At 34.0% G+C, this 26,505-nt stretch overlaps 1 protein-coding gene across 1 annotated transcript in view; it reads right to left on the reverse strand.

Moving 5' to 3' along the window:
• Positions 1-26,505, reverse strand: part of SLC4A7 (solute carrier family 4 member 7) — a gene marked incomplete at its 5' end in the record, with an annotated part of 96,446 nt that overhangs the window by 40,420 nt on the left and 29,521 nt on the right. The window contains 10 exons of the mRNA XM_082723798.1: positions 323-469; positions 1,056-1,143; positions 2,967-3,124; positions 5,058-5,173; positions 9,062-9,430; positions 11,993-12,181; positions 13,805-13,965; positions 14,567-14,705; positions 22,017-22,163; positions 25,990-26,071. Of these exons, the coding sequence (XP_082579924.1) occupies positions 323-469; positions 1,056-1,143; positions 2,967-3,124; positions 5,058-5,173; positions 9,062-9,430; positions 11,993-12,181; positions 13,805-13,965; positions 14,567-14,705; positions 22,017-22,163; positions 25,990-26,071 (1,596 nt within the window). The remainder of the gene's footprint in view (positions 1-322; positions 470-1,055; positions 1,144-2,966; positions 3,125-5,057; positions 5,174-9,061; positions 9,431-11,992; positions 12,182-13,804; positions 13,966-14,566; positions 14,706-22,016; positions 22,164-25,989; positions 26,072-26,505) is intronic.

Raw genomic sequence — 26,505 nt, forward strand, 5'->3', positions numbered from 1 at the left:
CCAGGATATATTGTCATATGAAAAAAGCAAAGTGCAGAACAGTTCATGTGGTATGTTAACTTTTGGTAAGAAAGAGAAAGAAATAGGACTATATTCATATTTCCTTGTACTGAATGAAAATTAGAAGGATAAACAAAAAGTATACCCACCTCCTGTGAGTCCTCTCACAGGAGGTGGGTATAGAGTTTTATAAGAAGGTAAATGGAATATGGTAGGAGTTTACATTTTTATATATAGTTTTGATTTCTGAATCATAAAAATATTCAATTCAAAAATATTTTAACTAAGATAAAGTAATTCACTGAATTGTGTAGATTCTTACCTGAGAAGGAACACTTTTTGGTGGCTCTATGCGTATTGAAGGATCCCACTCTCCTGGAGGTAGGACAGTTACTTGATCTAAAAATTCATCAATTCCAGATAAGAGGTCATTTCTGTCTTTTGCCTTATAGGCTACATCATGAAAAATCTACCAAAAAAAAAAATGGGTAAAAGGATTTTAAAGCTGAAAGAAAATTCTACACATAGTAAATCCACTTTAGATATGATAAATAAGTCTAACACTTAATTACAAAATCTCTGCCCCAAATAGAGACAGCAGACCTGGTCAATATAAGTCATGTTCAGTGAAAAGGTTCAAAAACGGAAGAGAGAAATTATGGAGAAAAAAAAGCAAGAAGGGGGAAAAGACGAAATCCTGAGCAAAACCCAAAGAAATGATATCCTGAAATGCAGGATGGACAAAATTTCAAGAAAGTGGCCAATAACTCCAAATACGGGGGGATGGGGAGGAAGAGAAAAAGACCAAAAAGCATCCCCTGATCTTGACAGAAAGGTCTCAAAGACCTTACCAAAGGCAAATAGTTGAAGCAATAATAAGATAAAATAGTACAGACAGCAAGGACAATTTTGTAAGCTTCACTATGAAGAAAAAGAAAACTAGAGTATGTTTCACAATCACTGCCCGCTTGAAAAGGATCTGAAATTCCACTTCTAAGAGATTTTATAATATGATATTCATAATGAGTATCTACCTCTTGGGACATTTTAATTACCTCATCTGTCATGAGAGTGGCTATTGATCTTCCAATTTCATGGTACTGTGGTGCCTTGCCTGCAGGACCCAGTAACAGAAACAAAAATCTAAAGAAACATTAAAATACACAGACTTTAATAAAAACAACATATACAAAAAGACCGAGGCAATCATAAAGAAATAATTCAAATATAAACACAGAAACAACGTTCAGATCTCTTTCCCACCTCCCACACTAATCAGTGAGAAAAAGATGACACTCTACTCACAGTAAAGCAGACCACAAAACTAATAAGCAAGGCATTCATAATCAACTTTCTACCAAGTTACTGCTCCCTATCTTCTTTAGGGTAAAAAAATAATTAGAGAATTGAGAGTTTTATGATAAAAGTTCCCATTTTCTTTACCCTTTTGAATCTGAATAAGCAATTTTATCTAATCTGTACTGATGAAAAAGTAAATTAGCGAATAATGGAAATACCAATCCCACTAAATACTTAGAAGTAAGGTTCACCTAATAAAATAGTACAGAGTATTCACAAAAAATTCATAATCCCTCAAATTATGGTCTGGATAAAGACTCTACTGCGGTAAGTAAGGGACTATGCAGGGGGCCTCGGTAGCTCAGTCTGGTTTTTCTTTCTTTCTTTTTTTTTTTTTTTGAAGATTTTATTTATTTATTTGTCAGAGAGAGAGAGAGAGAGAGATCACAAGTAGGCAGAGAGACAGGCAGAGGCAGAGGGAGAAGCAGGTTCCCCGCCAAGCAAGGAGCCCGATGTGGGACTGGATCCCAGGATGCTGGGATCATGACCTGATCTGAAGGCAGCTGCTTAACCAACTGAGCCACCCAGGTGTCCCGGTGGCTCAGTCTATTAAGCATCTGCAGCTCAGGTCATGATCCCAAGCCAAGGTCCTGGGATGGAGCCCCACCCCTCCTCAGCAGAAAGCCTGTCTCTACTTCATCTCTCTGTCAAGTAAATAATTAAAAATCTTTTTTTAAAAAATGGAACTCTGCAAGGAAAAAGAATTTTTATTCACAACTCCACAAATTTAACATCAAATTTCATATTATTTTATTTTTTTAATTTATTCATAAATGACTAAATAAAAAGTATTTAACTTGGTACTTAGTTATATCCTCATTAACACTACAGTAAGATATTAATATTCACACCCAAATTGGAAGTGCTCATCTTCTTGTTTCATGAGAATTTAAATGTGAAGCTACAGAATTCTTTTTCTCACTTATCTTAATACAATACCATTAATGTAACCCAGGAAAACATACCAGAAATAGGCACATATACTCTAATCAAGTTACAATTAATTCTTCATCTTTACTATTATAAAAAATGGTTTTTGAGTATTCTTAAAATTCTTATTTACAATTAAATTTATATAGTCAGTAGCTAATAAACTGATTATCCTATAACACAACTTGCTAATTCTTATGTATACTGAACAGAAATTTTTGGTCAGGTCAGAACAAAGCATTTTACCTAATTCAGAGGCATTTTATTACATTTAACCAACCCTATGAAGTAATCACATCTTCATTTTATAAATGAAGCTTAGGAAATTTAAGTCAGGCTTGACCTTCCCAGAAAAAGTGACCCAGCGAAGATTCAATTCCATTCTGACTCCACAGAAGATAATAGGTCTAAAATGATGAGCTGCCTTTTAAACCAAAGCTCCTAAAACACCAAACCTCTTATAAAGGTATAAATGCTAATTATTTTTTAAAAGGATGTTTTCTTTTTGTTTTTAATTCCAGAAAGATAACTCTTTTATGCTCTACTAGTCAAAGCATTCGGTGCAATGACAATATTAACAATTAAAATAAGCTTTTAAAAGCAAAAATGCTCCTTTTAACCAATAGATAAAATTTAACCACTGCAAATCTGAGAGTGTTAATCAGAACCAACTCTACCTCGTAGGAACAGGGACTTCAGTCAACCCTGAGAGGAGAACAGCAGGAGCCAGTCTCACAAATGCAATTATAGGTCTTTCCAAAAAGTCTACTTCTCCCACCAGAACATTGGATGCCTCGGCTCCCGAAGGAATTTTTCTCATGAAATTCATATCAACCTATTGACAAATAAGTAATAATTAAAATCAAATTTGTATGGTATTTTTAAGTCTATTTAGAAGTAAATAGGAAAGAAAAACTCCTTTTAAGGCTACTATTTGCTAAAAAAAACCAGTGATCTAATAGATGTAAAAACACCAAAATTCTCACACATATAAAGAATGGAGTAGACAAATACAAAAAAAGCAAGCAGAACACATCTATCAAACAATGCTCCCAACTGTTTTTTCTTTACTACTTCAGAGATCTAAACTTTCAAACATACAAACTAGAAAAAATTTTCAGTGATTATGGCACTATTCATTAAAAACTATTAAGGACAAAAATATATTCACAAACTAACAATGGCTCATGAAATTATACACAGTGCTAAAAATTATTCATTTCATGATTATTTTTGTTTAATCTTAGAAATGAATTAGCCCTTTTATATTTTACATATTTTGTTTTAAGTCCTTTTTATTTTAAAAAAGCTCTGTGTATTCCTTGGTATTTTCATTAGGTGGCAAAAAACTGTTTTTATTTTTATTTAAAACTAAAGTAAATAGCCATCGCTGGTATAGATTTAGAGATAGTGCTATAAAATCAAATTTAGTAGTCTGTGTATAATTACAAAGAAAAAGTTATCAACATAATATCAAAGTATGGGAACTTCATTTCTATGCAGTTTCACACAAGTCACTAAACGACCACTTACAGGGCTATCTATGAGAAATGAAACCAGCACTTACAGCGGGCCTCTTGAGTCCCACACCCAGTGTGCCACAACTACAGTGCCAGGAGGCAGACTCCTGCCCAACAGGAGACAAGGAGGGGTACACAAGGATAGGCCAAGTAACAATAAGTAAAACTGTGACAGAGGAACAGAAATAAACGGCATCTGCCATGTCTAGAGGAGATGTCTAATGAAAATTACATTTATCCATTTAACCAGAATAAGCTGCAGTATGGTTACTAAACACTTTCCACTCATCTGAAATAACAGAGGTACCAGTAAAAATATGGTCAAGTTAGAATAGAAGAATTAAAAATACTTTTATAATTTTAGAGCAAGAAGCTCAAGCAAAACTATACTGCAAATCATTTATTTATATTCCTTTTCTGCAAAATGTGATTTATAGATTTTATACCATAAGAGGCTTAAGAAAATACATCTTACTTGAAATAGTCACATTTAATTTAAAGTCTTAAATTGGATACAATAATGTTAAAATAGAGTGTCTTACAGCAAACTAATCAGAAATTATAACAGCTACACAGAATCAACTATTCAGAAGGAATACTCATAAAGTATGCTTTAAATTCAACTGCAATTTGAACTTAAGGGTTTTTTGCACAGTTCTTTTGAAATTTTGAGTTTTCTATTTTTATTTTACCTAAACACTCATCTACCAAAATAAAAAATCACAGCTGAGATAGGTAAGTTGTGTTTAAATCCATGCCTTTACCTACCCATGAGGATACACCAATATGTTTCCCAGGGACATTCCAGAAAATACTGACACTGTAAGACAGTAATTCTGGGATCTTATTACAGCCAAGAAAAGGCTGAATCACCAGTGCTGTAACATAATTCCCAGAATTATTCTTTCTGCTGGAAAGTAGCTCCAAAACAAATGACAAATTCAAAAGGTACTAAAGTTTCATGATATCTATGGGTAGGTAAGATGGAAATACCATATTATTCACATATTCTTTTGTCAAAATTCCTGAAACTAGTAATATAGAAAGATATTCAAATGCTCTTAAGACTGTTAACTTTCTCGTAATTTTTGACCTTAAGTATCACAAGTATCACATGTAGGCTTGTAATCACCAATCTATTAAAAAATTATTATAATCAGTGTTAATAAAGTCACATTGCTAGTGATTTTCTCAGTGATTATAAAAATCTCAGTGATTAAGAAAATTTACCGGGAATGACAGAATTACCTTGCTGAAGTCAACAGTACTATTTTCTCTGCTTCCTCCACCTCCATTACCTTTAATTTCTCCACTTTTACTATTGTCCAGGTTTCCAGGTGCAGACTGTGGAGAGGCCAAAATACCTGTTTTTAAGAACCAAGATATTCCAAATCAGTAAGGAGGAAATTCACTTTGTAAACTGACTCTGCTCATATCCTGAAAGTGATAATTTATTAAAAGCAAATGTGCAAGGTTTAAAAAAAAAAAAAGTGCCAAGTGTTAGTATCATACCAGCAAGACTAGAATAACATTTTAAGCAATAATGAAGCTGTATATTTTAACATTTAAAAATAATATAACTGGAATTTACAAAAACGGTGGCCATTTGCAAAGAGAAGGAAAAAGTGAGTAGGTGAGGAACACAGAAAATGGAAGACCTGAGTCTGACTACACCACTACAAATAGTCAAGGAATGCACTTGCAATGTACATAAACACACATGCCAACTGCAGAGCTTAATGATGCCAAATTACACTTGGCATACTTACATCAGTGACAATATTTATTTTCTGATAAACCTTAAATGCAACTCAGAAAATCCAAGAGCTCCATCAACTAGATGTAGGTTAAATTTATCATAATCTTCCACCATAATGATTTCCTCAATAATTTCATTTCTCTTGAGTAGTATTTACATGCTGCCTACTGCCATTACTCCTAAGAAGTATAACTTGAAAATACAATAGCAATGTTTTTACAGTATAAATACAAAAGTGTTTTATAATCAAACACATCTGTGTTGAAATAAGCACCCTTTGCCACTTTGTAGCCGTATGACTTTAACTCACTCAACCTAAAAGCTCAGACAAATCTGTAAAATAAGCTTGTTTAGATTACAAATGATAGATATACATTCTATCATTAGTATGCTCATTTCAAGTGATATCTAGCAGCAATATTTCACAACAATAAAATAATCTAAAAAAAACCTCTAGCCTATGACCAATTGTTATCCCTGTGAAGTCTGCAAAAAGCTCAAGTCTCAATGTTTATACTTTATAAACATGTACTTTACATAACACAGATTTCTACCACTAAATGTATCTCACTTTTTCAAAACACCCAGGATATTCTAGTTCAAGAATATAGCTTATTATTGTCCAAAACACTGAGCACAAGAAAAAATGTGGTAGGCTGACCTACAACAGACCTGACTTTTAGTTTTAACTCTGCCACTCACACAACAATCTAGCTACCCACAGAAATTCAATTAAGCAGTTTGTGCCTAAATCCTATAAACTTCAAAGTCAATATTGGTAAATTTCCTGAATTTTAAGCACATCGGATATATCTGATCCATGAGAGGGAATTTTCATTTTTCTAGAACATAGTGTGACTAATAATTGAATCTACGTCATTTGGGTTTACTACTCCAACGCAGTGACCAAAGACATCTGTGATATCCCCTTCCCTTGTTAAATACCTAAAACAGGATGTTATCATGACCGAAAAACCTAAAAATAAAAAGCATATTAACTGTTGGGGTGGCTGACTGGCTTGGTCAATGGAGTGTGCAACTCCTGATCTTGGAGTTGTGGGTTTGAGCTCCACACTAGGTGTCAGATTACTTAAAAAAAAAAATCTTAAAAAAAAAAAAAATTGTTTGCAAATATACAAACAATTTAGCTACATGCTCTGGAAGTGTTAAACAATTCTCAAATAAAAACTATATGCTAAAACTTATCTCATTTCTACCACCTTAGCTTAGCAGAATAGTTACTATGATTCCTCTTCTTTGACCTTTGCCTCTGAAATTCCAGAAGAGAGTCCATTCCTTTATTAAAATACATGTCCAGTTTGGCTGGGGAAGGGGGGGGAATGAAAAAAGGTTAACCAGTATTTTTCAGTGGCATATATTCAGTCCACACATGTATAATCAAAAGAATATATATGCAATTTCCCAGATTTTAGAGAGAAGAGTAGAACGGAGACTATGGGGAGAATGTAAGGATATAGTGGGAGCAGGAAGAAGAAATGATGTGGAAATGCAAAACTGATAAAGTTAGAATAGGATCTGAAGTCATTCAGCTAACCTGGTCATTCTAAACCTATTAGAACTGGCATAAGAAGTATACGTTAAAAGTTTTTCACCAGTATCTTCTCTATGCAGTCCTTCCCAATCTCAGCTAAGTTAAAGCTGTTTCTCAACCAGTAAAGGAAGTCTCCCTGCTTGTACAATAAATTCCAGTGCTCAGAATTAAATGAGTAAATTCCCCCCAAATTAAAACTATCACAAGCACAGATAACTCAGAAAGACTGTACCTCTTGGCTTTAAGAAAAAACAATGTCTGTATATATATAAAATCAATACTCGGATTTAAAAATCATATTTTAGTAAATCTATTCTTTTGTCTTTACAGTTTTTCTCACAATAACATATCTACCTAGAAAAAGATAAATCCAAGATATCAGAGTCTTCTGCCACTAAAAGATTGAAAATAGAAGCAGCTGGAGCAGTGATGCACAAAGAGAAGATTCTGTCCCCCAAAAGACATCTGGCAATAGGGAGGGACATTTTTCATCACCACAACTAGGGAAGAACAAGAACCTCATCAAACTGTTAGGATAATTATACATATATTTGAAAAGTAATACCACTGCATGTAGAACAAACTAGAAAACAATGGAAGCTATAACTATGGTCATAATTAATGTACAATGATTTAGCCACCATATGTCCATTTTTTACTTCTAGAAGTATGGGGTTTTTTTGGCAACTACAATAGGCCTTGATTAAACATACTTGGTATGTCTGGAGAAATTCAATACAGAGAAAGAGAAGTTTGTCATATATGATAGGATCTCGAGGATTTTTGTCAGAGGACTTAGGCTATCACTTACTAGTTCTATGATCCAGGGAGAAGTTCTCTAGCTTTTCTGAGTTTCTGAGTTTTAGAATCTGAGTTTCTGAAAAATGGGTGCATCCAACTAAATGACACAAATTTTTATACAAACTGAATAGCTAATACAATAAACATAAGTTATCAGTGAAGCATTAAATGTTATTGGTATTATGAAGAAATGAAAAAATACTTCTATGATTAAAACCACTAGCTAGCATTTGATTTACATGTCACACTGACACTTAGCTGTCAGTAAAAAAAGTCACTAAAGAATACTTCTTTATATGAATTGAGTAGAAAGATATACATGTTTAAATGTACATATAACATATATTATGAAAACAAAATTACCATAATGTATAACACTTGGATGAATTATTAAACCTTCTATCCACTAAGAAATAATTTTTCTAATTCACAGACAAAAACATATCCTAGCCACTACTCTAGGATCTCTGGTCTTAAGAATTTCAAGGTCAATTTGGAGGAGTAAAGGTAGCTATGACATTAAACAGAGGACAAACTAAAGTCTATCCCAAAATATAATACTAGTCTTAAAATAATGATGATTCCAGATAGCCATCAGAGAACTTTGATCTTCTCAGAGACAAAAGGAGGAAAAGAACATTCGATCCTATTTGTGTTAGGAAGGTTAAAATATACTGCAGTCTTTGGAAAAAAGCAACAAATAGTAACTAAAAGGCATATCACCTCATTGTAATTTATGTCCAAGATGTGTTCATTCATACTATGAAGGAAATGCACAAGAAGTCACCATTATTTTTATAAGTAAAATTGTTATAAGTAATTTTTTAATTTTCCAAGATTTAACAATTTATTTTTCTGAACCATTCAATCGTCCTGACCTGTAAAATCTCAGTAAAAAATTTTGAAAGGGCTTTAAGTTATGCATAGTTCTTTGCAGTCTTTTTGTAATCTAAAAATGTTTAATGCTTCTGTTCTTTTCTACAATATACTATAAGGGAAAAAAAAAAAAAAACATGCAGAAGTCAAAATAAATTATAAGCATTATCTACATATGCTGCTAAAGCTCTGTGCTGAAAGGCATTCCAAGTGCAAGTGATCCAGAGGCTAAAAGCACCACACAAGGAGGATGCGAATAGTTGCCTGGAGTCATGTCAACATTTTCCTCCTTCTTCTGCTCCTGGCCTCTCAGTGCTTCTAAGTCTTCCTCAGGCGGATGAATTACTACTGTGGGAATATCATCACTGGCAGGTGAAACCAGTAGTTCTGGGGCCTGAAGCTGACTCTGCTGGGAACTTCTGGAGGTCAGGCGACTGACGCTAGGGCTGGAAGGAGGGCTGTTTTGAGGGGTGGGTACTGGGGTTGTACACCTTGAGCCTGCAGGGCTTCCAGCTCTTGAAGAAGGAAGAAGATGACTGAGAAGAAGAGATAAAGGCGATTCTCCTCTCAATGAAAGGTTTGAGGCAGACAGACCTGTTCGTAAAGAGTGGCGGGAGGCTGAAAGGCCTTCCCCTGAGATAAAACAAATAAATGAAAAATGATGAAGTTCATTGCAGAAGGCAAACAGACACACACATAACATCAATTTACAATGTAAACTGCAAGCTTTAAAGCCCAAAATTTCAAATTCATGCTATCAGAGTTAGCATGGCAATCAGATGTTTAAATGTTAGAAAGGCAATGAAAAGCTGCTTAAATTATACTTAGTTCCCTGAAGATGTATCCAGAAAACAAAACAGAAAATAAAAAACAATGCAAATGATAGATGGTGGGGGGTAATATTCTGTTAGTAATCCGAATATTCAATAATGTGGCTTTTTAAAAAAAACTATCAGTGCAAAGTTGATAAACAATAAATAGCAAATAAGAATGGAATATAAAAATAAGCTAAGAAATAAAACCCTAGGGCGCCTGGGTGGCTCAGTGGTTAAGCCGCTGCCTTCGGCTCAGGTCATGGTCTCAGGGTCCTGGGATCGAGTCCCGCATCGGGCTCTCTGCTCAGCAGGGAGCCTGCTTCCCTCTCTCTTTCTCTGCCTGCCTCTCCGACTACTTGTGATTTCTCTCTGTCAAATAAATAAATAAAAATCTTTAAAAAAAAAAACAAAAAAAAAAAAAAAAAAAAAAGAAATAAAACCCTAAACAAAACTTACAAGCACTGATAAATTTATATTTAGTGTATTTTTCCTACACTGTACCCAAGCTGCTATAGATAATTCTCTCACAAATAAAGTTTGTATCATCTAATAATTCCTAACTTAAAATCGATACCAAATCTTTACATTAGTCAGTAGAGCATCACCTACTGGTAGTGCTCTCAAGTAAAATTTTAAAACATAAGGAAAGTTACAGGAATTTAAAAAAAAAACACACACACACAAAACAGTGTCAATTTGAAAGGGTGTTCTTCAGCCCTGTAAAGATACTAGAAATGTCCTAAAATATGCATCCATTTCTAATACTGCAGATAAAATTAAATACATACAATTTAATTTAGCTAGATAATAAAGTATTTCTCACCAACAGCGGCAAAAATGAAGTAAGTCTAGCATATTTCAAAAGGTCATATACATTTATATTTCAAAGACTTGGTTTTCTAAGAAGTGTAGCTTAGTGGAATACTGATTTTAGGGAAAACATGAGAATTATGACAGTCAATCCTATATGATCTAAGTTATCAAAGCCATATGCTCAAGAGATCCCAGAAATATAAAAAAGATGAATCTTAGTTCATAAACAACCACAACTTCGTTAAAACTAAAGCTATATGCTGTTAAATTACAACTATAATACAAAAATATGACATGCACATGCTAAAATGACATTTAAAAGAAAACAGCCATTGTCTTATGATTAAAAGGAAACAAATGACAATCAGGGAATATCGGGAACAATTCCACGTGAAGCATAAAGATTTAATAGGGTCTCTCTGAGTAAATGAACTCATTTCAGGAAAGCTGAGAATATACAGTACATGAAGATGAAAAAGACGCAAAATGTGGCTTGGATGGCTTAATTTTAAATTGAACTTAGGTCCGTAAGAAGAAAATGTACTTAAGTATGTCACGCTAAGCTGCAAAAGATGATTACTGTCCACTCTAGATATATTAAACCCCATCCCATCCCCAATGGCTGTTTGTTTGTAGAATGCTTAAAAGCCATACTATTATTGCAGGGACAAAGAAGATGAGCAGAAAGACACTGTGGTCCATCAACCACCCCTCTTAACTCTCATCCTTGGGTAATGGTATCAGCTAGAGGCAAGAAGGATCCTCCTAAGCAACTCCAGCCCTTTGGACCTAGGTTTTGGAGAGTCACTGTCATCAGAGCTCTCTTTGAGAGCCAAAACAGAACCCCAGGGAAGTATCCTCTGCCTCCAGATGTGCCAGCCTTAAAACAATGATGGAGGTGAATGGCTACAAAAACAATGCATCCCCACATAAGCCACCAGGCCCCACATAATCCACTGCTAGACCATGACAGTTGGGAGCTGTGCCATTCTCATTGGTTTGGAAGACATCAAGGAGGTCATCCCTAACTTAAGAAGAAACCATCCATAAAAAACCTTACACAAAGTATATAAATAAAGGGCAGGCAAATCATCAAACCAACCCAAAAACACTTATTTATGCTCTGCAAAAAAAGTATATTTGGAGAAACAAAAAAAAAATCACTATGAAAAATCTAATATAAATAATAAAGTTTCAAATCCAAGACTTAGAATAAAAGATTAAAACTTACAGATCATAATTTATGTCTCTTTAATCAGTTATTCAATTGTTCTTGACAAAAACAAAAAAGAAGTGATTGCTATAGTGATAGATGTGGCATTATAACAAAGTGAATATTTAGTTTTTTCATCTGAATGATTTCTACAAATTAATTGTCATGTTATAAAGAATATTTTAGAAATGATATTTTTAAATACAAAAATAACATCATTCCTTTTTAAAAAATAATAAAAGAGATAATAAAATGATCTACAGAATTATCTGGAAAAAATATCTTTCTGCCCCCAAATGCTAATTGTACACTGGAATGCTGTTAGAGTAGAAGTGTTAGTGAAACTTATCTCACCATTCCTTTCAAGCAAGTGAGGGTCAGAATGTTTCTTGCCTATATCTGCAAAAGATCGAACAAGGGGAATCCGACTGGTGAATCTTTTCTCATTCTGATGATGATGTCTCTTCAGAAGAGCTTCTCTGACATTCTCTCTTATGGACTCATCCAACTGGCCAGAGGCTATCATGTTGTCCAATACCATATCTATTGAAAGAAAAATAACAGCCGTTTTTATTAAATAAACGAATACCTGGATGACTATAAGATAAACCATAAAATGTACATGAAACCTTACTGAAAAACAAGACCTTTAAATAGTTCTCTAGAAAATATCATTCTCTTCTGATATTGAATAATGTATGCGTAAGGATAAATATGTGCTAAAGGGGAGGTGGGTGAGAATGGGGTAACTGGGTGATGGGCATTAAGAAGGGCACTTGGATGTATCGAGCACTGGGTGTTATATGTAACTGATGAATCAACTATTCTACCCCCGGAAGTAATAATACACTATTTGTTAACTAACTTGAATTTAAATGGGGAGAAAAAAAAGAAAGATATATATGAACATTATCTAAGAAAAGTAAACAAGTTACATGGAGACCCCTATCTTTTGTAAATACTGTTATTTCTACACTAATAGCCTTCCTATAGTTGAAAGTGCTTTCCTGATATGGACACAATAAATTCTATTAAACTCAATATTCAGTAATTTTGGCTTCCTAAAAAGTGAAGGTATTTTATTGCCTCGCTTCATATTTTTTGTCAAAATTACAGATGAGTATTAGACTCTTTCATTCAATAATCAACTATTTACTGAGTACCTTACATGTTGGGAATACAGAATTTAACTAAGGAGATCAAGTTTCCACTCTCACTCTTCCAGAGGTAGAAAAACCAATGAGCAAGTGAAAGGATAAAATATCATGAAGTAATAAATTCTAGGAAGATGAGTGTATCAGGCTGTGAAGGAGGTATGGGGAATCGAGAGATTGATGTAATGCCATATGACACATTATTGTAGTGACTGGACTATTTTTAAACTATAAAATATATATAAATATTTTAAAACAGTGCCATTAATTTGAGATCAAACAGTCAAGCTTTCAAACATAAGAGATTCCTCTGAGAGAAAACTGGAATCAACCTGATAGGTAGATTGTAACATTAACATAAGTACTACAGCCTACTATACAAAGGGACTTTGGATTAGAAGACATTACATCATAAATAATTAAAACACTGCTCTGTGTTATGTGATACTTGCAAAGCCAAAGTAATGTCTCCTAATACTATTCAAGAAATCTGTATACTCACAGGGAACTGACTTCCATGTGAGATCCATACCTGTTTTTCTATACTTTTTAGACCTTTCTTTCTTCTCTTCCTTCTCCTCAGAATACTTTCTTTTTCCTGTACCACCTGCTCCTTGTTCTCATGTGTTCAAAGTCTATAAATAAGTAGTAAATAAGTAGTACATTTAATGTCCTTGTGGATTTTCCCCAGATACCTTGGTCCAAAAACTGAAGAAACAAAAAGCTCTTTCCTCTACATTTCCAGAAACAGACTGCATATCTTGCTTATGGCACCAGTCACTTTCTTTTTGGTACTATAGTTGTACTTGTCTAATTTATTAATCTTCTAGACTCTAAGTTTATTAAAGACAAAAAGGGTTATTTATATGTGTACTCCTCATGCTGTCTTACAGAGGACAGAAGTTCAACCAAGAGCAATTCATCAATGGTCTAAAATCCCACCTCATTTTCCTTATTTAAATATCGTTAATTTCAGCACAACATAGGTACTGAAAAAGTCAAACTGCTTAACCTGCTATTTCATCTAGAGTGCTTGCTCTCATGTCCAGCATCACTGTTCCATTTAGGATGCAACTTCTTAGTTCAAAAAGACTGTGCAAAGAAAGAGTTGCCACATAAGGTTTACTCCATCGGTCACCACCATCTTCAACATCCTCTTCAAATTTCAGCCATCTGAAATACGTCAACACAAAAATATATTTTGTAAATAATGATGATTTCATTTGCTTATTTTAATATAATAAACATATGCTTGTTCTTTTTTTATATATACTTGTTCTTTTAAAGAGAAAAAAAAGATTACCACTACCAACACAAAATTTGACTACAAACTCATTTTTACAAAGTGAACCATCAGCTAATGGTCCACTCTATTCACAAGTTACAACCTCTACAGTTCCTCATTCTGTTCTAGCTACACAATAATAGGTCTACAAAGACAAACTACAGAACCTTGTGGTTTCCACTGCTAATCCTCTTCTAAACTGAACATATGCAGCAGGACCTTGATTTTTGAAATTTATTTCTCTAATTAAAGACATTAAAATGTATAATTAACATAATTATTTCTATGCTATGTTAAAGTGGTAAGGATTACTTAAGAAAACCAATTTTGAGAATAAAGAGATAAACTGAAGCTATAGCTTCCAGAGAAGAAGAAATTCTCTCCTCGTTATTTTAAAGCACCCAGGAACTCACAAATTCATTATATTTACAACACAAGAAAAAAAATCATGAGAAGCCAACTAAATACTAATAATACAGGTATTATTACCTGGCAGTTTCTTTCCATTCATACTCTTCACCATCTCTGTAACACAGTTCATCCATTTCCGTAAAGAGATCATGAGGAATGTGCTCTTCATCATCATCTTCAGTACCAAGAATGAACTGAACTCTTTGGGATGGTGTGTCTTGACAAAAGAATTTAAATACACTCAAAAATTGCCACAATTCCTTCAAAGATAAACTCAGTTTGAAAGTGAGATGCATTCAAACAAATGTATTTATTTGAATATTTAATATATTTCAATAAAAATATATTCCATCAAAACTTTTATTAAAATACTATAAGTCGGGAAGAAAACAAAGCCCAACAATCCAAAAACAAAGAGTACCACAGAAAGATCACCTCCATAGACAAAAAAGAAAAATTGTATCTTAAAAATAAACAAGTGAGGGGTGTCTTGGCTGGCTCAGTCAGTAGAACATGTGACTCTTGATCTCAGGGTTGTAAGTTTGAGCCTCATACTGGGTACAGAGATTACTTAAAAATAAAATTTTTTAAAAAGTAAAATTAAATAAGTGAAACTAATATAACGTGTAAAAACAAATAAAAATATGCAATATCCGAAAACATGGAACACTATGTCAAAAATAAGACTCTTTTCTCACTAAAAATATAAGAAAATGTTGGACAAAATAAATTTTAAAAATATGTAATTAATATGTAGCTAAGATCAAAGCTGAAAAAGGAAAATCTCCCAAGGTCCAAAAAATTACAAGAAAAAGCAAAGTGAGAGGTATATAGAAACTGGCTTTTTGTACTCCCACAGAGAAGCAAAACTCAGCTAAGGTTAGGGAGGCAGGACAAATCACTGATACGAAACAGAATCCCCATCATGGCATCTGAATTTAAACTACCTACACAGTGAGTATAGGGTTCCTTGGACAAGAAAAAAACCACAAGCATCAGCTGAAAACAAAATCAACTCCTGCTGAATATGAGATACAAAGTCAAAATCAAAATCTACACCGAAGTAAACAAACTTGCAGGCACTTGCAGATGCAAAAAACAGGTTAAAGAATAGGTTAGGACGATTAACAAAGCAAAAGACAGGGCCACCTGGGTGGCTTAGTTGGTTAAGTTGCTGCCTTTGGCTCAGATCAAGATCCCAGGGTCTTGGGATTAAGTCCCATGTCAGGTTCCTTGCTCAGCAGGGAGCCTGCTTCTCCCTCTGTCTTTGCCCCTCACCCTTGCTTGTGCTCACTCGCGCTCTCTCTCTCTCTCTCTGGCAAATAAAATCTTTTAAAGATAAATAAATTTTTTAAAGAATTTTTATAAATAATATTAATAAATAAATAAAAGACAAAGCTGAAGAAATCAGACTGCATCAATAAAAAATAAGAAGATGGAAAACTAAAGGTTCAGAAATGTAGAGAAAAAAGTAAGAAAAATCAAACAGGAAAAACTCCAGAAATCAGAAAACACAGAATAGGGGAGAAGCAATAAAAAGCAAATTTGAAAATTTTCCAGGATGTGTATCACATAGGTCCTCATATTAAAGGACCACCCTGAGACCTATGCAGGACAAACTAAAACATATTACGACTGAACTTCCTGATGTTTTGAACCTTCCAACATTTAGGTCTTACAGTTCTCTTGTCAGATTTACTTCCAAGCAATATTTTTGGTTCTACTGTAAGTGGTTTTTTTTTTTTGAAGATTTTATTTATTTATTTGACAGAGAGAGATCACAAGTAGGCAGAGAGGCAGGCAGAGACAGAGAGAGAGGAGGAAGTAGGCTCCCTGCCGAGCAGAGAGCCCAATGCAGGGCTCGATCCCAGGACCCTGAGATCATGACCTGAGCCGAAGGCAGAGGCTTAACCCACTGAGCCACCCAGGCGCCCCATAAGTGTTTTTTTAATTTCAATTTCTGATTGTTCATTGCTACTCGAGAAATATATAGAAATATAATTGTATATTTTATAACCTTTCTAAACTCACTTAGTTCTATAATTTCACAGATTGCCTAGGATTTATATACATGATCTTGTATCTGTAAATAAAGACAGTTTTACTTCTTCCTTTGCGATCTGTATGCCTTTAATTTTTCTTGCCTTATCACAAGGTGCTACAATACCATGTTCTACAGAAGTGGTGGAGGACAACCCTGCCTTTCTCCAAATCATAAGGAGAAAGCATTCCATCTCTCAGCACTAAGTATGAGGTTGACAAAGTGTTTTTGTAGATGCTGTGTATCTGGTAGAGGAAGTTTTCTTTTATTCCTTTTTTGCTGAGAATTTTATCATGAATGGCCGTGGAATTTTTGTCAAAGGCTTTTTCTGTACCTACTGAGACAATTACAGGGGTTTCCTCCTTAATAGTGTTAATGTGGTTATTTATATTGATAGTTAAATTTTATACCAACCCTGTTTTCCCACATGGTTATTATACTAATATCCTATTGCTGCTGTAACAAATTACCACAAACTTGGTGGCCTAAACACAAATTTATTGTCTTATATAGTTCTGGAGACCAGAAGTCCAAAATGAGTCTTACAATGCTAAAGTCATTGGCTGGTTCCTTCTGCAAGCTCTAGGGGAAAAATCCATTTCCTTACCTTTTCTAGCTTCTGGAAGCTGCCTATGTTATTTGGGTCTGAACCACTTACTACAACTATTTGCTTGCATGGTCACAACTACTTCCTCTCTGATCTTCTGACTCCCTCTTACTAAAGGATCCTTGTAATTACAACTGGCCCACTGGCATACTTCACTCAACTCCTCCATCTCAAAATCCTTAATCTAATCACATTTATAAATTCAAGTTTGCTATCAAGTTAACATTCACAGTTTCTGAGCATTGGGAAGAGAGATATCTTGAGAACCATTATTCTGCCTAACAGAGTAATGATACAGTATCCTTTTTGGATATTACAGGGTAAAATGTGTTTTTAGTTTCTTAACGCTTTGTGAATCTACATTCGTGAGAAATATTTAGTCTATAGTTTTACTTTTTTGTAACAACTGTTATTCAGTTTTGGTATCAAGGCAATGTTGGATTCATAACAATGAAATGGGAAGTAGTCCTTCATCTTCAATTTTCTGGCAGTCTCTCTAATTTCTTCCTTATATGTTTGATCAGATTCATCCATGATGCCATCTGGGAGTAAAATGGCATTGTGGGAATGTTTTAGACTACAAATTTAATTTCTTTATACATGTAGGGTAAGATTATCCATTTTTTGTGTTAGTTTATATTCTTAAGGAATTTCACCATTTCATCTTAAATTACCAATATTGTTGGCATAAAACCATTCATAATATTCCCTCATCAGTCTTCTAATACCTGTACAATCTGCACTGAAATTTTCTGATGCTGGTAATTCATATCTTTTTTTTCTCCCTCATCACTCTAGCTATATAAGTTTATCGATTTTACTTATCTTTTCAAAGAATCAGACTTCAGTCTAACTGATTTTTACTCTTGTTTTTCTGGTCTTTATTCATTTTCTGCAACAGTTTTTATTTTTCTTTTCGTTTCCTTACTTTGGTTTAATTTGTTCTAGGCTTTCTCCTAGTTTCTTAAGTTAAAAATTTAGGTCACTGAAGATCAGATCTTCCTTCTTTTCTAATATAAAGATTAAATGCTTCAAATATTCCTCTATGCACTGTTTTAACTGCATCTAACGAATTTCAATTTATACATAGTCCTAACTTTGCACAGTTCCATGCTAACAGAACCTGTACACCAGAAGCATGTCCTCACTTTACAAGATTTTATCTCAATCATTGACAGTACTGTGTTTTTATTTTTATGAGTTCAAAATATTTCCTAATTTCTTTTCCGATTGCTTCTTTAACCCAGAGATTACTGAGAAACATCTGTTTAAACAATTTCCAACTATCCGGGGATTTTTCTTGATATCTTTGTAATTTAATTCCATTGTGGTCACAGGATATACTTTCAATCTTTTCAATGTATTAAGACTTATTTATTGACTGGAATATAATCTATCTTGGGAAACATTCCATTTACACTTGTAAAAAAAAAAATAAAGTAGTCTGCTATTATTGGGTGGAGGGCTCAAGGAATATGAATATCAACCGAACTGATATTACTCAGGTCTTCCATATCCTTACTGATTTTTTTTTCCTGTTTTATCCATAACTAAGAAAAGAAAGTTGAAATCTATAACTTTTATAAATTTATACAACTGTGAATTTATCTCCTCAATTTTATCACTTCTGCTTCATGTATTTTGAAGCTGTTATTATATGCATATTCATATAGGATATATAGGATTGTTACATCCTGGCTTCAGCAATTTAATTTTTATGTGCCCTTGTGTGATTATCTTCATGTTTCTTCATGGGTTTTGCTGAGCTCCCTGAACCTGTCCAGAGTTTTCATTAAACTTAGAAATTTTATAACTATTATTTCTTCAAATATTGTTTTCTGCCACGTTCCTTGCTGGCACTACATATATACATATGTCAGACTAACTGATATTGTTCTACAAATTACTGATGCTCTATTTATTAATTTCAGTGTTTTCTATTTCACTTTGGGTAGTTTCTATCACTATGTCTTGAAAATCACTGACTATTTTTTCCTGTACAGCCAAACCCTCTTTTTTCACTTCAGAGACTGTATTTTTCATCTCTGGAATTTCCTTTTGGGTTTTCTTACATTTTCAATTTCTCTGTTCATCAGTCACATTCTCTATCTTCTTGAACATACAAAACAGATATGTTAGAGTTGCTTTAACATGTTCACTTTTGAATTCCATCAACTCTGCCATTTCCGGATCTGTTTCTACTAGTTTATTTTTCTCCTAGTTATGGCTCCTATCTTCCTATTTTTCATATTTCAAGTAATTTGTAGATATCAGATATTGTGGATTTTATATGCTTAGGTGCTGGATTTTACTTTATTTCTTTTAGTAGTACTGTACTTTGTCCTGGAAAAGGACTTTAATTCTTTTAAGACCTGCCTTAAAAATTTTGTTCTAAAATCCACTGCAACTTTTAGTGTAAAATTAAGATCCACTATTAGGGCAATACCTTTCTGAGAACTCTCCACAATGCCCCATATGCCAAGATCTTTCCTCTCTGTTTGATGGAAACACACCCTATTCCCAGTCTTACACAATATCCAAGAACTGTTTAGCCTACTGTTTTCTGATGGCCATTTCCCAGGCCTCAAGTAGTTTCCTTTATGACCTTTGGAAGCGTCTCTGTATATAGCTCTCTACTCTCTGGCACTCCCTACCTGACTGGCCTCTTTGGCCTTTCCAAATTCCAATCTCTATCTCAACTCTCAGAGCCTGCAAGGTTCTGTTCCAGAGTCCCCTCCCTGTGCTGTGGCCTGGAAACTGTCTCTAGGTAATATGCTCAGGCAAGCATAAGGCTCATCTCACTTTCCTACCCTCTCTCAGTGGTCAGAATGGTACAATGTGTTGTCCAATATCTGTAAGTTAATGTGTTATGCACTTTGTCAATTTTTCTAATTGTTTAAAGTAAGAGGGAAAATTCATGTTATTCCATCATGTCCAGAAGCAAAAGTCCTATGTAATTTACATTTAGAGAGTGGACAATGGGAAAAAAGAGACCTCATTCATAGCAATTTCTTGGATACATATTGGCAGTTAAAACCAAAAGAAACCTACTTCAGTGGCATAAAACTTTTCTAAGAATAGTTATTCCATCAAAAAGTCACAAATATTTCCTCCACTAAATTCTTCAAACCACTATATTTAGACTTCACATGTATACTTTAGCTTGAAACATCAAACCATCAAACCTATCCTAGTGACCACACTTACAGTTTTACAGATAGCATTCTATAAAAACATGATGTACCCTTTTATTCACATCAATTAGAGAAGCATAATGATCTATTCAAAATAGCAGAAGATATCCTACACTGGATGGATACATCATACAGAACAGCAAAATAGTTCTACATAGTTCTAATTACCTAATATCATCAAAGTCTACCAGTGATCCTTTCTGAAATTAGTATTGGTCTCTCCATTGCTACCTACAGGACCTTTGTTTAACTATGTGACCACTTAGTACTTTGTACTAGGCCATCATATACTAGGCCATGTACTACCTCTTAACAGAGGCTTTTAAGAGATTCCCATCACATTTAACCTCTCTAAGCTGAAGTATCTCCATCTACAAAATGAAAACAATACCCATCTTTTAAAAATGCAGAGAAAAGCCATGTGATATGTACACAATGGAATATTGTTCAGCCATAAAAAAGAATGAAATCTTGCCATTGGCAATGACATGGATGGAGCTACAGTATAATGTCAAGCAAAGTTAAGTCAGAGAAAAATAAATACCATATGATTTCATTCATATGTGGAATTTAATAAACAAAACAAATAAGGAAAGAGAAAAAAAAAGAGAGAAAGACAAACCAAGAAACAAACTCTTAACTATAGAGAACAAACTGATAGTTACCAAAAGGGAGGTGGGTAGGTGATAGGTGATATAGGAAATGGGGATTAAGGAATGTATTTGGTGTGATGAGCACCAGGTGTTGTATGGAACTGCTGAATCACTATATCATACACCTAAAATGAAAATAACACTGTATGTTAAGTAACTGGAATTAAAATTAGAATTAAAAAATAAATAAAATTAAAAGCACAGAGAGAATTAAATCAAAGAGCATGTCAAGGGCTTGGTGGAATGCTTAGCACAGAATTGGCACTTCATAAATCACTATTTTCTTATGTTCATGTTGTAGCTATATGACCCATAATTCTTTACCTCTTTGTTACAAAAACATTCCTTTAGCAAGCACACAAATGCCTCCAAGGACAGCTCATGTAACTTTGCTAGAATGCACATACTAGAACCCACAGTGTAGAGATGGCCATGCAGGCCCATTATGTCCTAAAAAAATGATGATGCTTTATATGTCCACTAACTACAATATCCTAGAAGTCCTCCTCAAGCTGTACAGCATTTGCACATTTCAGGGCCACTTAAATCAGTACTTACCAAAAATTTTTTTCAGGTAACATTCTCTTTTCTCTACCATATGCCTATTTTCTTTCTGGTTTCCTCTATTGGCCCTTCTGTATTTCTCTTCTTTCAAACAAACCTCTGTCCTTTCACAGGCAATACTATCAAATGAGAGCACTGTTTTTTTGCAGAGATAACCAAATAGTTCAATTTAGTGGATAAATTTTTCTAGCCAAAAAATTAATCTTATCCAGGAGCCTGAAGATTCCAGATATTTGTTCATTGCACATATAAATAATGAAATATATAATAGAGAAAAATATTATTACTTCAATGAGTATATTCCTTGGAGAAAAAAATATTACTTCAATTAGTATATCCTTCAAGGTTTAATAATGTGTCTAAATTACAGCAGACATAAAATTTAAGAAAGAAAATATTCTACTTTTTAAACAAAATTTGTCAGGAAAGAATTTTAAGGTGTTAACAAGGAACTACTGTTTTCTCTTACCATAAGAAGGAGACTCCCGTCCATCTTCTTTATCTGATTCTTTATCTTTTCTTCTTCGGTGGTGATGTTTGTGTCCACGATGCCTATGACGCCGACGACTCTCTTTACTAAATGGGACGTGAACACCAATATAGACAGCTCGATGACCTAGCCAAAGGTTCAGAAACATTACTAATTTTCCAAAAAGGAAAGAATACACATAAAAGTATACCAAATTTTACTTTGATAAAAAAGAATTATATTTAAGCTCATGTAATTAACAATGCTATTTCCTGTTCTTTTCCTTTGCAGAACACTAAAAGAACGCTGTCACGGGTTAATACCACTGACTGATAAAACAGGTTACTTGTGTAAGCATTATTTTGGCAAAAAAGGCACTTTGGGAAAGAAGAGGTTGGCCTATCTGAAATCATACCATGTAGACATAAATTTATTCCACCAACATTTTGATGTCAAACCTAGTTAACAGACATCCTTAAGGGATATGCTTTAATGATAATAAAATATCTTATAATCAATATTCATAGACAGATATTTACAAATATTTATTAATTACAGTTTTGAAAATCTCAAATCAGCAAGGTCCAAATTACTGAAAGCTACATTAAATGTAAATGATCCAAATACTCCAACTAAAGGGCATAAATTACCAGATCGGTGGGGGGAAACAATATAATAAGGTTATCACATGCTTCTGGAATATTAAAAAGCTACTGTTGAATTTGCACAATTCCCAATTTGTATTGTGACCAACAAAATGGTTATAAAAGGTAGTCTCTGCTTTTGTCCACTAAATAAAACTTAACTAGAAAGGAACTAGAAAGCTAGCAGCACTATGTCAAATACTGAGGCATGAACTTGACTTCTTAAATAGTTTAAGTAACGTTCCTTTCTAAGTTACATGGAGTGGTGGGCTACAAGTCTAACTAATTTGCAACTCTACAAATGCCTTCTGACACGGTTCTGCTTTTTGACCATACGTACTTTAAAAAGTAAATACACATAGTTAATGACATTCTTTTCCTAACAAGTTCCATAAGATGGTCAGAAAATAAATACTTCAAGAAACTGAATTTCTTGAAGTATTTATTTTCTGACCATCAGGATCCTCAACTTTAGATGCGATTTGAAAGTACAGTCAATCCTCATTATTTGTGAATTCTTTATTTTCAAATTTGCCAACTTCCTAAAATTCATTTGTAACCCTAAAATCAATACCCATGGCAATTCTGCATTCATTTACCAATATCCATTTACAAAAAATTTGAGTTTTCTGAAACACACATACCCAGCTAAGTTTGAAAAAGGTGACTCTTGATTTCTTGCTTCAGATGCCAACACAGTAATATCAATAAATTAAGTCATTACATTTAAACTAAAACAGAACTAGATATACAATGGACTATAGATATAAATCAACTAAAATTATTTGCTTTACCATCTTCCAATGCCTAGTACGTTGCCTAGTACACAGTACACACTAGATAAAAAAAATTATAGAAATTAAATACCGATTATTTTTTAAGCCCAAAATTAAAAATCAATTGTATAGCATGGGGGGAGGGGAGATGATGGAAATGTTCTAGAATTAGAGTGGTCATGGTTGCACAACATAGCGAATATACCTTAAAAAAAATTAACTATGCACTTTAAAATGGTGAAATTTATGTTAAATAAATTATATCTCAATAAGAAAACTAAAAAAATTATAACAAAACTCAATGATATTACTATTTAATTTTAGTGAGACTATTTTCTTCTGAATACTACAGAAAAGTGGAAATTAAAGAGTCAGATTCTCATCACTGAGCACTGGGAATTACAAGGTTGTACTCCAATTTGTACTAATGGCTCTGGTACACAGCCCTAATGCACCAAAATAAAAATAAATTATAGGAGTTTCCAATTTAGAAAGAATAAACAGGAATATGAAAATCTAAGCCTTGTTTATTTAGCTTTTATTATCAACCTTAGTGTTCTGTGCTATGATTCTTTCTTTCCTTTCCTTTCTTTCCTTTTTCTTTAACCTTTACTCTGTCAAAGGGCTATTCAGTCAAACGCAGATAAACGTAATCTCTCCCTCAAACCCCACACTGAAATTTAGATATGTATCAAGTACACAAAGCTAAAGGCTCTGGGGTAACAAAGGGAAGCAAAAAAAAACCACATCCAAATGCTAGTCTTCATGTTCTAGATTGCACACATTTGAGAGGTAACATTATATGGTAATAAGCTTCCAGATAACTGAGATTCCTTTCAGAAGCCCTAGGAAGCCTAGATTTCTAACGATGATTTTAAAAGACAGGGCTTTCTTCCACCTCACAAAGTAAATACGGAGAACACTTTTTTGTCTCTTTTTTAAAAGCAACAGATTAATGTCCTTATAGGATACCAGCTTTCACAGAAGGCTTTAACTTAAAAACATAGTTCCCAAAAAGACCTCAAAAGTCTATCAGAACATTTGCCAGGAACACCACTCTAACCAAGGGTTCAAAGTTAACAATACTAATAAGTCACATTGACATCACATGTCCCCACATATGATACGCTCACTTCTGTGGTAAGCTTCCCAAATATCCATAATCTCAGTCTGTTCATATGATAACATAAACAAACCCAAACTTAGAGACATTCTACAAAGTATCTAACCACTACCCTTCAAACACGTCAAGGTCAGGAAAAACAAGGAAAGACTAAAAAACTGTCATAGAGGAGACTAAGGAGATGAGACAACTAAATGTACTATTGGATCTTGAACTGTGTGACGTGATCCTGGAACAGGACACCAACATCAGTTGAAAACTGGAGAAATCTGAATAAAATTTAGTCTAGTTAATAAAACTGTACCAATACTAATTTCTTCATTTTCATTAACAATGATGGTTAAGTAAAATGTTAAAATTTTTAAAAGCTGCGTAAAGGGTAACAGAACACTGTACTATCTTTGCAACTCTTTTGTAAAACAAAATTATTTCAGTAAGAAGGAAAAAATAAAGAGAGAAGAAACCATTTGCCAGGACTTCTTCCTGGAAGACAGAATGACATATAATTCATTTGTTCCACAATTCTACGCTGAGGTATCATAGCACTGGAAAAGGCTGGTGCAACTGACCTATAAAATGAACATTGAAATAACTAAGGCTATGGCATTCTGGATTGATAAAAACACATATCACCTACCCTCTAGAAATGAAAAAAAAAATAAAAGAATCAACTGACTTTTTAACTTTGGTATTTTAATTTCCAAGGTAAATAATGGCAACCACCAGGAAGATTGAAAAGCATCGATTCTAAGGGTACCTAGGTGGCTCAGTCAGTTAAGCATCCAACTCTTGGTTTCGGCTCAGGTCATGATCTCGGCATCATGAGATTGAGCCCTACATTAAGCTCCACACTAAGCGTGCAGCCTGCTTGAGATTCTCCCTCTCCCTCTAACCCATACACCCCTCCCTGCTCACACGCTCGCACGCTCTCTCTCTCTCTCTCAAAAGAAAAAAAAAAAGCACAGAGATTCTAAAATCTTTGTTATATCAATACTTTCAACAAGAAAAATCAAGGAATATTCTAACTGTAGCTATGTGTATGGTTATATGGGTATCTGCTGTATTATACCTTGAACTATATTTAGAAAAGTATTAAACGTTCTTTTAAATGTATGCTCTACCTCATAACAACAAAACGTTTCCACAAATAGGTTAAAAAAATGTTTTTTAAAGATTTTATTTATTTATTTGACAGAGAGAGATCACAAGCAGGCAGAGAGGCAGGCAGAGGGAGGAGGAAGCAGGCTCCCCGCTGAGCAGAGAGCCCGAGATGGGGCTCGATCCCAGGACCCTGAGACCATGACCTGAGACGAAGGCAGTGGCCTAACCCACTAAGCCACCCAGGTGCCCCCAAATAGGTAAAATTTAAAGTACACGAACAAACTTTCATTAGTAATTTATCCTGCTAAGTGTAAGTTAAACAAACTTACTTTCTAGTTCTTCTTTTTCAAACTTTGTGTTCACAGTTGAACTGGTTTTGCCAAGATCCACAACAGCTTCTTCATCAGGACCCTAAAAAGAAATTATTCTCATTTACTTATGATGTCAAATATACACTATATACCTACTAATAGAGGCATTATTTGAAAAAGCAAAAAAATAAGTAACAGATTGCCTTCCCCTCAAAGAAGGTAACTATAAGCTAACTAATTATAGCTAACTGCATTCTTTTTCAACATAAGCTTATAGGTGTTTTTTGTTTTTTGTTTTTTTAAATCCACAAAAGATTATTCCAAATTTCATGGTAAGAACTGAGGTAGCAATTTTTTGTTGGTCTTCTATGGAAGTTACTAAGTGACTGTACATATATTCACTACAACAGAAAGACAATCCAGATCAACAATTAGAGAAAAATGGGGGGGGCGGTGAGGGAAACCCTTGGAATTACAATATGGAATGCTTTTTTGGGTTGTTCTTTGCTCTTAGGTCCCCTAATTAAAAAGGAA

Source organism: Mustela nivalis (genome assembly GCF_964662115.1).
Source record: "Mustela nivalis genome assembly, chromosome: 1".
Taxonomy (NCBI): Eukaryota; Metazoa; Chordata; class Mammalia; order Carnivora; family Mustelidae; genus Mustela; species Mustela nivalis.